The sequence below is a fragment of the Cyprinus carpio genome, chromosome A11 (genome assembly GCF_018340385.1).
Source record: "Cyprinus carpio isolate SPL01 chromosome A11, ASM1834038v1, whole genome shotgun sequence".
NCBI classification, from domain to species: Eukaryota; Metazoa; Chordata; class Actinopteri; order Cypriniformes; family Cyprinidae; genus Cyprinus; species Cyprinus carpio.
This window is the reverse complement of record NC_056582.1, coordinates 3,840,346-3,856,844: the sequence shown is the minus strand read 5'-3', so window position 1 is coordinate 3,856,844 and position 16,499 is coordinate 3,840,346. Positions and strand designations below refer to the sequence as shown.

The window sequence follows — 16,499 nt, the reverse complement described above, 5'->3', positions numbered from 1 at the left end:
GCGCGAATCTCTCCGCTCGCACGCAGATTTCTTTTGCTTTGTCACAAAACCAGACACGCATGCTCAGATACACGCTGCTCTCGTCCGGAAAGAGTGCGCGCAATTAAAACATGTCTCCTCTCACTCACTCACTCACTCACAACTCTCTCTATGCTCATGCGCTAGATATTCATTCTTTTTGCACCTCTCGATTTCTAACCTTTTCTGATCACATCTTTTACCGTGTGCAGTGTGAAGCTTTGATCCATTAACATGGGCTCGGGAAAAATACGCATCACAGACAGAGTGTGTGAACCTGACGTTAGGCATATGCCCAGTCTGTTCTGTTCTCGTGCTCCACTTAGGTGTGCTGCATTCTGATTGGATCGGATAGCATACTGCGGGAGGTCGGGACCGCGGAAAGTCGTGCTATAAAGCGATTTAGAAATCGCGCACGCTCAAATCGTGATTTTATTACGATTTCGATTAATCGCACAGCCCTGTTCCCAATCCTGGTCCTGGAGAACCCCCAACACTGCATGTTTTTGGTGTCTCTCTTATCTGACACACACATTTGTGGTCTTGGAGTCTTCACTAATGAGCTGATGAGTTGAATCAGGTGTGTTTGAATAGGGAGACATCTAAAATGTGCAGTGTTGGTGGTTCTCCAGGACCGGGATTGGGAACCACTGCTGTAACGCAATGGTCAATCAGAGGTGATTAAGTTAGAATCTACTCAACGGAGTGCTGAAATTGTGTGCTCACGAATCCTCTCATTTTAACACACGATGTGTAGACAATGTGAAAGATTCATTGTGCATATATTTATTGTGTTATAACAGAGCTTTATGAGATCGTGATTATCTGAGATGTCAGCTTTTAGTGATAATAAAGGAAGCGCTGCTCGCATTCTTCCATGACAAACCATGTACGCAGCAGCCCATGCTTGCTTTTCTGTTAAAAATAACAGTGGTTTGTGATTGTGAATGTTGATGCTTAGCCTAAATAACAAATATTTTATTGGGAGCGTCTATGCTGGGATGTTGTGGCTCTTAGATGTTACAGAACCATTTAATGTAAATTTCTTAGATGTACAGAAAATAATCTATATAGATTACTTTTATGCGGGCGTTTGCAGATAAATTATAATTTGATTTCAAAATGAACTTACATTTTTTTTTTTCATTTTGTGTTTTTCAGTTGAATAAAAGACAATTTTTCCCTATATATCTCATCATTGAGAATTTCTTTAAAAGTCTTGTCTCGTTCTCGTGAACCTAGTCTCGTGTCTCGTCTCGTGGGATAAGTGTCTTGTCACACCCCTAATGTGTATATTCTTTTGTGTTTTCAGGCATTTGCAGATGAGAAGATCTTTACTGTGCTGAGTGAAACGCTCTACAACCTTCTGCAGCTGGTGAGGATCAAATCTATGTTCATATGTGAGATTGTACGATTTATTAGAAATGGTTTATGATTCCTCATGGGTTTTCTTTTTCTTAGGACTGGGAGCAAAGAGCAGAGGAGGATAATTTACTGATTGAAAGAATTTTGCTGCTGGTTAGAAATGTGTTGCATGTCCCTGCAGACCCATATGAGGAAAAGGTGAGAGTTTTTAGACTAAAATATACTCTATAATGTACTGTGTCATGGTGCGTTCACACCAGACGCGAATAGAGCTTATGGCGCAAGTGATTTCAATGTTAAGTCAAGGCAAAGACGTGAATAGACAACCTGCGGCGCGTTTCGCGCGAATGAGGCGGCGCGAATTGAGCGTTTCGGGTGAAACGCGCTAGTTGAAAAATCTGAACTTTAGCGAAATTTCGCGCCGCGTTAACCAATCAGGAGCTTGCTCTAGTAGTGACGTGATTATATATATATATAACATATTAATAGATTAATTGAATAAAGACCAAAGATTAGATTTACCCCAAACGAATTATATTTTATCTTGAACCACTAAAGAAACATCAGAGCCAGCGGCAAATGTCAGAAGGACTAGCCGAGTTGAGACTGCTCTAGGCGGATACATGATCACTGAGCTCCCGCTGATCGCATGGAGCTCGTCTCCGAAATCGGTGAAACACATTTTTTAAATGGACGCTGTTTTTATATAAATAACCGCATATTTGAGTTTAAAACAACTACATTCTCGCCTGAAATACTTTTAAAACTAACTTTCATGACACGATAACAGTAATATTTTGAAAACTATCTGAATAAAAATGGTGGTTGAAATCACAATGCTGCGTGAACTCAACTGGCAGAAGCCCCTCCCATGACGCGAATTCGCGTCTGTTGTTAAGTTAATTTCACGCGCGAATGAAGCGAATTTCACGCACGAATGAAGCGAATGAACTCAAAATGTTCAAGCATCCAACTACGCGTGAATAGCGTGATTTATTCCCGCAAGTCGCGTCTGGTGTGAACGCACAGTCAGTGTTACACATATCCTTGATGTTCATTGGTCTACAAGTCAAAATGGCCGTAAATGCAGGGAATCCATGATAAATCATAAGCGCACAAACTAAAAGTCAGTTATAACTAGATGCACTGGGTGGCGCTATGGAGTGTGTTAACAATTTGATTGTATTCAATCACAGAATGTCGTTGTCTGCCTTGCGAAGTTTGGGATTACTTTGATAAAAATGATCTTACTAAATGATCCTGCAAAATTGAATTACTTTTTATCAAATGAATCCTATCTTAATATGAGTTATCGTAATGTCACAACCACAATGAGAAATCACATGAAATCCAAACACCAGTCGAGGAAAGACAGCTGTCCATCACTGCATTCACTTAATGTTATCAGACTGAGGAGATAACTTTCATCCGAGCATGTGAATATTATTGTTTTTCTCAACATTAACATGTGAAACAATTTAAACACGATAAACATAGGCCAAATCTAGCATATGTACGGTCTCGATTTGTAATTGCATGGTCTGCTTTTTTTCTGTTGGCTCTGCTTGAACTTGAATGCTTTTGTTCTTTACATATATCTTTATTCAACTAAAACATTGAGATATCTTTATTCAACTAAAACATTGAGATTTAACGTTTCGTTTTCCTTTCCAAAAACATTGTAACGAGTCAAAATGAACTGTAATTTAGCACATTTTTTCTTTTGTTTCGTTAATCTTTCAATATGACTCAAGTGAAATATATTTAGTGTAGATGCCTATACTCGTTTTTATGTAAGCCTATAGTTTTTCTGTTTTCTCCATTTGCGCTGCAGGTGCGTGTGATCTGTTGAATTCGTCTTACACTATCCTCAGATAAACTCTAAGGGCGGTGCATTGCCATTGCGACTTAGCTATGATGAGTTCACAGCTGAGCGGACATTTCACTCGTTGGCTTCAGCGTAACATTTGCATAGGCCGTACTACTGTAATTAGTGATTGGATGACAGCAAATTTTAAATATTAAATGGAACGATAAAATAACGTTATTACATTTTTTTTCATTTTCGTTCCTTGAACTGGTTCAGAGCTCTAGTTTGAACACAGTTGTGTGGCTGCAGTGTGTGAAAACAATCAGCCTATAATGGTAAAAATCCACCCACTAATTTTTTTCCCAAAAAATCATAAACCGTTTCTCCAAATGACCTGTTCCAGATTTCTCCCTATATACACGTCATACTAGGGAAAAGTCCCGCCGATTTGTGACGCTCTCTGCCTATTAGCATAGACACAGCCCTGAGTGAGAAGCAGCAGTCCGCCATTACTGTTTTCTTGCTGTAGCTGCTGGAGATACAATATCAGTGCCAAAGAGGCATTACAAGTGTTGTTGGGATGCACCAAGAACATAGGAGTCTCCATAGACCGCTGAGGACACGGTGGTTAAATTTCATCGTTGAAGGAAATGTCCCGGAAAAAAAAACAGAAAAGTCCTATATGTTTGTGCAAATCATTTTACACTGCATTGCCTCACAAATGAGGGTCAGTTCAGTGCTGGATTTTTACAAAGATTGCTTCTGAAAGAGGGATCGTTACCAACACTCCGTGTGCAAACGTCCAGACAAAGTAAGCATCACGCGTCATGTTTTGTTTTCCAAAAGAGCTTCTTGGCTCTCTGTAAGGCTAATGGTGCTAAAGCTACCATTGTCTCTGCCTGTTTTCACTGATGCTGCTTTCATGTGCTACCAGAATGATCGTAAATAAAAATGTGAAGTTGATTGCTTGAATTTGTCGAGTTCCTAATGTGACCGTATGCGAAGGCACCATGAGACCAGATATGTCGTTATTTTTATTGTGCCATGCTACAATGCCATGCTGTGTAATTCATAAATGCACATTTACTGCACAGTACAATCAGATGAGATCATGAAGCTCCACCCTCTTTTGAAAAGGGAGGCGGGAGCACCAGCTCATTGCACATACCCTTAAAGTGGCAATTTCAACAAGCTCTAAAAATTATCTGTGTGGTATTTTGAGGTAAAACTTCACATAGACACTCTGGGGACATCAGAGACTTATTTTACATCTTGTAAAAAGGGGCATAATAGGTCACCTTTAAATTATACAAAGACTGTGAACTGATACTAATTATGAATGTGAGAAAGTGCAACATGCTATATGACAGAATAAGTTCCTCCTCCTTAATAAAAAGAAGGCCAGTTGCCATTTGGTAAAATCTTTGCATCACTGCAGCGACCGCTTGAAGATCTGGTTGCAGTCAGTGCAGTCAAATAAGCTTTTTTTTTTGTAATGCTGTTTGAGCATAAGAAACAACTATTATGAGGCAGTTTGTTAGATTATTATTTTTTTTTTTGTTATATTGCTGCCATAGAACAGCTTCATTTTTTTTAAATGCGCAAATGTTGCTTTGCCATGGCCAAATAAAATCATAATTAATACAAAACAAACAAAAAAACCTGTGTGAGGATGGTAGCTAGTTAGTTTAAAAGAATGCATCACATCTAGCTTCAGCAAAAGCTAGCTTCTGCACTGTTTTAATTATCTTTCTTTCATTTTAATTCTCTTTTATCGAAAGACTATTGAAAGTAGACATTTTCCACTGAGAATACACAAGGTCTTAAATTAAACGCCAATGATTAATTTGCAGAAAGAAAGGCCCAGAGAATTAAAGTAATTACAATAAAAATGAGCGAGTAGTTCTTTCTTTTTCTTTCTTTCTTTCTTTCTTTCTTTCTTTCTTTCTTTCTTTCTTTCTTTCTTTCTTTCTTTCTTTCTTTCTTTCTTTCTTTCAACATTAGATCACTGACACCAGCTAAAATAAACTTTTCAGTAAATACCAAACCTCAGCTTTTATAATAAATTTAGATAAGATTACATATATTAAGTGTATATCAAATACATGGAAACGTAAACACTTTACAATAAGATTCCATTTGTTAGATAATATGACTTAACAATAAACAGTAGTTATATAACAATTATTCTTCTTGGGGTTAATTTCAAAATTTACTAATACATAAATCACAAGTTCAATCTTTTAAAATTATTTAATGCACAATGAACAAACATGAATGATCAAGTGTTTCTATTACATAACATTCACAAGCATTAATGAATGTTGTAAAAGTATATTGTTTACTCCTTGTAATATCTTACTAGATCTTACTCATGTTAGATAACATGTAGTCATTGTAAAGTCTATACAGCAGATAACATTTGTCTGTATTTTATTTAATCCAAACTGTTCCACTTATGCTAACGATTAGCTACGTATACGCTAATACGTAATGTTTATTTCAGTCCAACATTCAAATTACACTGTGTTCCAAATTATTATGCAAGTGACACATAATTATATACATATACATATACCTTGTATATCATTGCTCTTTTGTTGATTTTGATTGCTTCCATTGTCCTCATTTGTAAGTCGCTTTGGATAAAAGGGTCTGCTAAATCACTAAATGTAATGTAAATGTGACACATCTAAGGGTAAGGGGTTAAAAATGTAATTGAAACGTACCTGCTTGAACTCTTTCATTTGATCGTGGTTTTTTGTTAGTTTGATGCATTTGCCCCTCTTGAGGTCGCCACATCTTTATGAAGAGGATAGCTTTCGGATAGTGCATCAAGAACTGGGTTGACTGGGTACTCTGTACCACCGGTACTTAAGAAAACCTGGTAACATAATGTTTTTATTTTTTGGGACCAAAATACTGGGTCTTTTGGCAACACTACTGTATACAGCATAGAATTTTCCTGGTACACAAGTGGAGCATAGGTTGGTTAGTGCATGATGATTGAAATTGTGCAAATGGCCATAAGCTATTACCTAAATAAACTGCGAAAAGAAACATCATGGACGGATTGGTCCTGAGAGCGCTGCACGAGCTCACGCCACCATCTTCAGGACAGTTAAAGTGTTCAAATGATTCGTTTTATGAATGGCGGTGAAAATTTGAGATTGGTAGTGCTGTCATAAAATTCACAACGGTTGTGCTGTAATTATATAATAGGCCGTAGTGTAGCGCACTACATGTCTGCTGTTACAGTAATGTTTTAGTTGTGATTCACTGTTAGTGCTGCGCTTGGTTTGAGCCACTTTAATTTGCATTTGGGAACGCAACAGTCGTCATTAGAAACGTTTATAAATCATTCTAATATGCTGATTTGCATTTCTTAGTTTTGCTGCTGGAAATAATGATACCACTCAAACATTTGTATAAGATTTAAAAAAGAGAGCGAAACTAATAATTTTATTCATCGTACATGAAAGTGACAAAGTGAGTGAAGATATTTAAAAGGATTTATATTTAATAAATGCATTAACGAATTTAATTAATATATTTGATAAATCCAAATAAATGCTGTTCATTAAACTTTATATTTATCAAAAAATCCTGAAAAATAAAGTGCATCATCATTTCCACACAAAACATGGAAGCAGCAAAATGTTTTCAACATTGATAATCGGAAATGTTTGAGTCAAATAAATTGTAATGATTTCTAAAAGATCATGTGACACTGAAAACTGGAGTAATGATGAAGAAAATTCTGCTTTGCATAACAGGAATAACATTACATTTTATAATGTATTAAAACTGAAAACTTCTATTTTGTATTTGTAATATTTCACAATATTTTCTTTTTTTTTTTCTTTTTTTTTTGATCATAAATATAGCCTCATGAATAAATTCAGCCTTGATGAGCAGAAAATAGTTATTTCAAAATCATTAATAATTGTAACTGTTGGCAGGTACTTTAATAATAATTCTTAGGGGTGGGCGATATCTCAATATTTAAAATATATCGAGATATTTTTTAAACACGATATGGATTTTGACATATCGTATATATCAATATATTGTTTATTTAATTCTGATTCCGCCACTTTGCTTGTTGGTCTTCTCTGTGCTTGCTCGCCCCTGCCTCCTTGATTTTGTTCCCCCTCCCCTCGCGTTGAACATGGCGTCGTCTGCAACCAGACCTGAGGCTGCAGAACTAGTATAAAAAAAAGGACAACTGGCTCGATTATATGGAGATACCTCGGTTTTAAGGCGTCGGGCGAACAGCAGGCAGATGTCTACTGTAGGGCCCTATGATTTCCGCGATGCAGAAAACGTGGACGGAATCGCAGAATCCAGTCATAAGAACGGAATTTGCCAAATTTTAAATGAATCAAAAGTAGGTCATTGCACTCGCATCAAATCACGATATGGACTAATATCTGTAAATAATAATCCGGAAAAGTCTATTTAAATATGAATCCTGTATGTTCTGCGTGTCTGTGTTAATGAATGGCGCAGAAGCGCTTCTTCGTTTTATTATACACACTGAAGCGTGTGTGACGCTCGTGGTGATTTCAGCATCTGTCTTCTCACTAAATGAGGATGTGAACACATGAACAACATTTCCAGAACTGCACTGAGAGTCACTTCATGAGCATCTGACCATTTGATTTCAGTAAACCTAGCGTCATATCACATCATAGACTGTAGTATCACATACACAGAACCGTAACGGTAAACCCGTCAAAATAAAAGTATTTGCCAGAAATCTATTACTAGCCTATTGCTCAGCAGAATGTACATAGCCTACTACTACTACTACTACTACTACTACTACTACTAATATTAAAATGAAACGAACATAATTTAAGGAATAATCACACAACATTTCTTCCATGTTTTATTTTTAATAGTAAATCCCCTTTGTTTACCAAAAAATAAAGTTTGCTTAATTTTCAATAATTAAAAGATAAATTAAATGAATGTTTTATGCCTTCATTTGATAACCAGAAAAATGTGAATACACAGAATTTCAGAGGGGAAAAAACATTTCACATAAGGCTTTAAGAAAAATTTTTAACAAATTAAGTTGTTTTTATGCATTTAAATAATTATACTTGCTTAAACACAGAATTAGGTAACAATAAAACATATGGTGAAGAAAAAAATAAAACATTTCATAGGGCCCTAAACATGTAATATTTGGCATATTTGTTTTTACAGTAGTTTTTGGGGGGTTATTTTTCCTGTAAAGATATCGAGATATATATCTTATATCGAGATAAATATATCGAGATATATTTTTTGCTCCATATCGCCAAGCCCTAATAATTCTATATACTTTACTATTTACATTTAGTCATTTAGCAGACGCTTTTATCCAAAGCGACTTACATATGAGGACAATGGAAGCAATTAAAAACAACAAAAGAGCAATGAAATACAAGTGCTATAACAAGTCTCGGTTTGCTTAAACGCAGTACACGTAGCAAGGGCTTTTAAATAATATAATAAAAAGAAAACAGATAGAATAGAAAAAGAATAGAGCAAGCTAGTGTTAGAGATCTTTTTTCTAATTGTATAATAAATGAAAAGAAAATAGAATACAAAAAGATTAGAAAGGTAGTTTTTTTTTTTTACTAATATATATTATAGTACTATATTATGATATATTATATTGTTGTCATGATTATTAAATGCTGCTTTTTATTTTTTACAGGACAGTATGTATTTTTACAATATAAGATATCTTTTAATGTGCTAAAATATATATTTTTAATAATGAGTGCTGGGGGCTTGACTTGTTGGCATGGCTTGGGGGTGGTCAGATTTTCCTTCTTTTTTGTCTCTAGCTGATCACATGCCTGCTGCTGCTCACACTACGCTCCTGCTTGATGCTCACGGGTTGGTCCTGCTCCCAGTGTGAATGCACTCATTTGTTAACATGCACACCGAAAAAGACCCGGCCTCACTAACATGTATCTCTGCTCTTCCTATAATCACCATAATTAGGGGCCAAGCACCAAGGTTCAAAGGCACATATTGTATTTTACGTTTTATTTTTTAGTGGTGGTCCTTCTACTCTTGAGTCTATGGCTGTCCATAAAGGAAAGTTGTGAAATTTGGCACGAAGATAGAGGACAGTCTAAACATTAACCACAGCAAATTGCTGTGGTTAATGTTTAGACTGTCCTCTATCTTCGTGCCAAATCTTCACCTTAATACCTCTAGCGTCACCAATTTGCACTCATGTTTATGCTAATAACTTCGGAAACAAGGTCTGGAAACAAAATCATCCCCCCGATTCCTTTGCTCAAGTTGATTCGATTGCATCCTATGACATAATTTTCTGCCATGAAAATGTTCCCACCATTTCGAATTTTCTGAATCACCTACTTTTCCCAAACTCATCCTGGACTCTTTGTCCAATTTACACAAATCAAATCAGTTAGTTATCAGATCATGATGTTAACACCATTTCGAATTTTCTGAGTCACCTACTTTTAAAGTTATGAAATTTCACACACAGATAGAGGACCGTCTTAGCATGTAACCATAGCTGTTTCAAAGTCTCAAATGGTGTAGCGCCACCATCAGCTCAAAGTTGTTTTTGTTTAGGCTAATAACTTTTGAACCATACTTTTTTCCCCCCTCTGCTGTGAGACTATGGTGGGTAGACCCCAAGCCATAATAATAATAGTAATAGTAAAGATTATAGATGATTGATGAAAATAACTGATAATGTTTTATTATAAAAGGCAGAAATATATTGCCGTTGTAATAATTACACTGAGTATAAATTAATAGTTCATAATAAATGTTAATTTTACTTGGCACAAGTAAAATTACAGTCCTAAATTTTTAATTCCTTTACTTGCAAAAGTTAAACCATGGAGCTTTTTTTTTTTTTTTGGTGGAAAACTGTAGGAAGACTTATGTTTTTAGATATAGAACAGATATAGAAATGCGTCTTATTACAAATCTAGTAAATGCTGTAGACATCTGTTCAAATCATGCAGTTGGAGATGGAGTTTCTGATGCAGATGGAGTTTGCTGCATTAACTGCTAACCGAGCTGGAAACGCTGCAACCTCAGCCAATTTTAATTTTGTAGTAAAATGCTGTATTCAGTGCTTGATGCTTACTTTTTTCCCCCAAGGAACACATATGCTTGTAAGTTGAAAAATATAGGAGCGCAAAAACGAAAAGGTGGTATAAGGAGACATTATAAAGAGAATACAAAAGTTACAGAATGTTTTTAAATATTTCTGCTTTAATATAACTTAATAATTAAGTCATTATAGTCCTACTTTAAGCTGGATATATATTAGGCATGTGACGATATAAATTTCTCATATGATAATTGCTGAAGCTTTTATCATGGTATTATCACATATTGATTTAGGTTAGGGGGGAAAAAAAGTGTCAAAAAAAAAGTAAATAATAAAAAAATATTACTTTATATCTGGGTAGAAACAGCTTTGTGCAGTTTGCCTAACAAAATGCTGAATTTTTTTGTGGGATGTTTTGTGTGCAGAATGTGGATGATGATGCCAGTATTCATGATAAACTGCTGTGGGCCATTCACATGAGTGGGCTGGATGATCTGCTTAAATTTCTGGCGTGTGCTCAGAGTGAACAGCAATGGAGCTTCCACATCCTGGAAATCATCTCCCTCATGTTTCGAGATCAGGTGAGATATTTAAATAATATTTGTCACACAGAGTCTTTGCTCTTTAAAAGAGTAGTTCACACAACACAGAAAATATCTCTGCTCTGTTGGTTCATGCAGTGTAAGCTCTAAAAAGGACATGAAAAGCACTTGAAGGTAGTGAAACCTTTGATAGTGCTTTATATTGTTTAGTCTTTTATTGCATGTGCTGTTTGTTTGGGTTTCGTTTTGCAAAAAGTCTGAGGCGGTTTGTGTTGAACTTATCATTTACAAGTTTGGAGCACGTCTCCATCTTAGCAGCTCGGTCAACAAACTCTTCCTCTGCATATACTGTGAGTTTGGGTTGCTTAACGTTTATCTGGGAAAACAGTGTGTATTATCCCTCTATATTTATAACGTAAATCATTTACAAAACTATCCAAACACAGGAAAGTGCATCAACACATTTCTATTAAGCCTATGTGATTTGTTGGACATAGCGATTTCAAATAAGTTCAAACCCTTGCTCTGAATTTGCATGTGGCCAGATATTACATGGATTTAAACGTTGAATCACGCTGTAAAGTAAAGCATCACCCTCTGCAAGTATTTGTTATAATACATAATGTACATAAGTAGGTTATGTTTATATTATTTATAGGCATATTACATATTTTAACAGTGATGTTCAATAAACCCATGTTATTACTTTGTTTTGATACTTTATTTGAACAAATTATTATTGTCTCGTCATTAGTTTAATATATAAATGTAGTCAATATAAAGCCTGTTTTTCACTTAGGTCTATTTTTATTAATAAAAAATATCCGATTACACAGTTGTCAAAAATAATCAGTTTAGATTAGATTACTTGATAATCATTAGTTACGGCTCTAAATTAGTTAAATGTTTCAAAATACAACTACATTGTTTTGCTTTTTGCGATTAAAAGACAAATATTTTGTCAATGATAATTTCTTAAAAATAGTATTAAAATATTTTAACTCATTCTAGTGAACCAAGTATCTGTATTTTGTCTCATCTCATGAGCTAAGTGTATTGTCACACCCCTAGTGTCTACGTGCATGATATAGCTAATAATTTTACAAGTGTATGATGAAGCTTTTACTCTTCAGGTCATTCATATATTCCTTTAAACAATCACTTTGAATAAGGAAAGCGATACCTTTGCCATAGTTTCTTTTCAAGTTGCCACTAGTGGTCGGCCGATATATATCGCCAAGAACGATATATCGGCTGATATTTGGCATTTTTCAAATATCGGCATTGGCCGATAAGTTTTTCTGCTTGGAGAACTGCAGCACCAGAGCACACAGTGCTCACATTCTCCCTCTTCATTGTTTGCTGTCGTCGTTTAACAGTTCTGCCTAATACAGATAGAATTCTGTCTAATAATCAGATAGAACTGTTGAACAAATGAATAAAAAGGTATACAAAAAGTATTATAGTGATTGCTTTTATATTATTAGTAACAGAAAGGCAAACATTATAAGACTTTCTCGTTTGCTGTTAGCAATCAGCAAATATGCATATCATTTGAACAGATCTTTAAATGACTAATGAACATTTCATTTCCCAAACCTTACTAAGTCGAATCAAGCTGTGAAATCTTGTGAAGTGTCCATTTGTATATTGCCTGATTGCATGTGCTCTGCGAGATGGTTGATCCGTGTTAATTGAATCTGGACGGAAGAGGTCCGCTTCACTGGAGACATGCGATCAACTTTAAACTTGTGATTTCAAACTATGCTGATTAATGCATTTGCGCACTGTCATATTCATGTCATTATTACTGCATGCTGCTTGTAAAATGAGTGTTTCCTTGGCTTTAGTTGAAAAAATATAGAAAAAAAAGAGTTCATTTTCAAATTATTTCATGTTTCTCAAACAATTAAAATAAAAAAATGTACTTACATATATCACACTTTCTAGGGTTTGACTCGTGCAGATGGTGCTAGGAAGTGTAATAAAGGTTCAGAAATCATGATCACCAAAGAAACTTGCTAATGCCAAGTATTTTAATGAAAAAAGTTTCATTTTGGTCTGTGATCACTAGAGTGCTATTTTTTCACTTAGCGTTTTTCACGTTTTTAGTTGTGTAGTGTGGCCGAAGAACGTTTCTGAAATGCAGTGAAAATGCAAGTTTAGACGAGGATCGTTTTCATTGTAAAATGAATGCACTAATTTAAATGGCTTTAGTCATCTAGCAACCACTATAGCTAATTTTATTTATCTATTTTTATTTTTTTGCATCATTCAGAGATATTAATAGTTTTATTTTAGGAAAGGTTGGTAACCATTCACTTGCATTTTATGGACCTACAGAGCTGAAATATTTTTCTAAAAATCTTTGTCTGCCAAAGAAAATCAGTGATAAAGTCATCTGTGTTGGCATGAGAGTGAATACATTTGCATTTTTGGGTGAACTGTTTACGATTGCAAGTTCAATACATTTATGAGAATTACAAAAAATTTGGGAAACATGGATCCTTTCATCTAATAATCAGCTGTATGTTGTTTTTGACATGACTCTTGCAGACTTCTGAGCTTTTGGTGAATGCAGGACAGATGCGTTCAGCCCAGGAGAAACAGAAAGACATGCAGGAGCTGGAGTTACTGAGACAGAAAGAACTGGCAGAAAAACGCAGCCGCACACTATTGAGAGGTGCCAGGTGAGAGATGGTAATCATATTGGGTGTGGGTCAAGATGGTGGATTAATTTATGTATCAGTTGCTATTTTTTTTTTTATTTTATTTTTTTTATTTATTTTGCAGCCATGCTTTAAAGTGTCATGGAACACTAAACAACTTTATTTATTTATTTACTTGTTTATTTATTTGCTTGCAATTTTCTTTTTTACTGAAACATCAGGCATAATGAACAAGATGAGAAAGTATGTCAATATATACCATTTGCGTATAATATTTAACAGGGTGTATTCTTTGAATGATTTTGAAAGTTGACTCCAGGTACACCCACCTAAACGGTTTAAATATATCGCTTGACATTGCAGATAACATCTGAAGTAAAAATGAATTTACATACACATAACATAAAAACGAATCCAGTTTCTCTAAATTTCCTTCAAATTGGATGATTTTAGGTCAGCGGATTGCTGGAGACTCAATGGTGCTCTCTGCTGGTAGGGAATCGAACACTTCTGGTGGCTTCACAACCTGTTGGCAGTTTAGAACGTGATGAGCGACCATTTATATATATATATATATATATATATATATATATATATATATATATATATATATATATATATATATATATATATATATATAATATATATATATATATATATATATATATATATATTTTTTTTTTTTTACCTGCATGAATGGTCATGTGACCTGCATTTTTAGTTGTCTAGTGTGGACGAGGAATGTTTCTGAAACGCAGTGAAAATGCAAGTGTAGACGAGGATCAGTTTCATTTTAAAATGAAAATGCACTAGTGTAAACAGGGCTTTAGTCATCCAGCAACCACTATAGCTAATTTTTTATTTATTTTTTTGCATCATTCAGAGATATCATCTTGAAAAGCTTTCATCAATCATTATCAGGGATTTGATCTTTTATTTTTGCAATACCTAATTTTATTTCATTTAATGTTATTTCTGCATCACATAAAATTCGGTTTTAGCAAATCAATGATTGTTGCTTGTTCTTTACAAAGTTTCCACGGGTCCTTAAAAAGTCTTAAATTTTGTTGTATCCAATTTAAGGCCATAAGTCTTAAATGGTAGAAGTCTTGATTATGAGACCATAGATCAAGAGATCATAAATTTGTGGACAGAATGACTAGAATTGCTATATAGCTCTATTATTAATCTTCAAAAGGCATTAGTTTAATAAAATACACGAGCACTACACTTTTTAAGAAAGATGCGTTCCATTCGACCGCAAGTAGACTGCGAATTGGATTTCACAGGCTGTTCATCCATCTTTAGAGCTGGTCAGATGGTTTTTCGAAAAATCTATTTGCAGTTTGTAATGTAGCTATCCTTCAATGTAAACAGTCTGCAAAGCTGTTAATCAAAAAAGTGCATGATAAATAAAGATATTGTCTCTCAAAAGAAAGAGTAAACTCTGTATCGCCTTAACATGTCGTCCTATTTTCAAATCTTCCGCCTGTTACCTATATGAGTCACAAGGTAACACATTTGAATAATGCGAACACTCTGATCTGCCCGCGAACACTCTGACCTGCCCACAAACACTTCCGCTAGTTAGTGCGTTTACATCATATCGAGAAGACGCTGTGTTTTCAGCCTCACTGGGCATTCGAACACAGTTCCCACATGTGCATCTCAAATAAGTAAATAATAATAATAATGGATGCAATAAAACTTTTGTCACATCACATAAAGTACCACATACAAAGTTTAAACTTACCACTGAGAAACGTCCTGATCAAGTTGTGCTTGCGATGGAGTTTCCAGTGGAGCAACTGCATCGGTATCATCCTTGGGCTCAAAGTGATAAGGGAATATCGATGCCATTTTTGTAACCTTATAGTATCTTTGTTCACAAGTAACCCTCCGGAGCAAAAAATTAATTATGGTAATAGGCATTTCGTGTCTGACATGCATTTGTATACAGAAAGACCAGTCACAACAGACTTGGCCAGCAGACCAATCAGAGCAGAGTAGACTTATGGAAGGGAGGAGTTTACAGACCTTAAGCTCAGAACTGCTTCGAACAAATCAATTCGAAATCATTCAAAAATGATCATAATATTAAATGTATATTCTGAAAATATGACAATGTTTTCTGGCCTTAGATGCATTTAAACCTGTTGTAGGGGACTCCAACACAATATTAGGACACTTTAAAATACTATATGACCTGCTCTTTAAGTGAGATTCCAATCCGAAGGGAGCGAACATGTTCAGTTTGAAGGGCACTGCAAATGGCGTAGGGAATAAGGGAACATCGATACATCACTTCACAGGAAGTGGAGAGGGAAAATCAAAATTTGGTCACCGGTCCAGGCCAAGCATGCAGAAAATCTGCCTATTCCAGTCCCTGGCCAGTCAGTCGGTGCATCCCTATGTTTTAAACTCTTTTGCACTGATTAAAGACTGCAACTAATATCATTAAAGGTGCTATATGTAAGATTGACACAGAGTGATTGAACTAGGTATTGCAGTCAAAATTAAAAATATTGAAGAGGGATTTTTTTCACCTGGCCCTCCCTCCTCAGACTTGACGCACACGCAGTTTGCCGGATTGATGACACCAACAAGAACGAGTGCACTTGACGATGAATGAAATGAAATACACTGTTTTCCGCCAACTGGCAACCTGGGGTGCCAAAATACAGTTGGGTAAACTGGCAGTGGGCGGGTTTCACAAACCAAAACAGAGACAGATATTCCGGCCCGGAATGCACATTTTCAAAGGAGAATGACTGTAGCATTGTTTTTCAGATAAACAGGTATGTTAGCTTAGCATGTTTCTTAAATATCTGCAAACATATTATGGTATTTTTATGCTTTTCATAGTCTTTCATAGTCAAAAACATACAGCACCTTTAAGAAACAATTTTGAAAATGTATATCTTTTCATTTCACATTGTTTCGTATAGTTCCCACACATAAACCAACTAAAAGGGAAGTTGTGACCTAGT

General features: G+C 35.3%; 1 protein-coding gene across 1 annotated transcript in view; it reads left to right on the top strand.

The window, feature by feature from the left end:
• timeless (timeless circadian clock) overlaps positions 1 to 16,499 on the top strand; it is a 75,309-nt gene that overhangs the window by 5,555 nt on the left and 53,255 nt on the right. The window contains exons 5-8 of the mRNA XM_042765944.1: positions 1,331 to 1,393; positions 1,480 to 1,581; positions 10,724 to 10,879; positions 13,397 to 13,530. Coding sequence (XP_042621878.1) covers positions 1,331 to 1,393; positions 1,480 to 1,581; positions 10,724 to 10,879; positions 13,397 to 13,530 — 455 coding nt within the window. The remainder of the gene's footprint in view (positions 1 to 1,330; positions 1,394 to 1,479; positions 1,582 to 10,723; positions 10,880 to 13,396; positions 13,531 to 16,499) is intronic.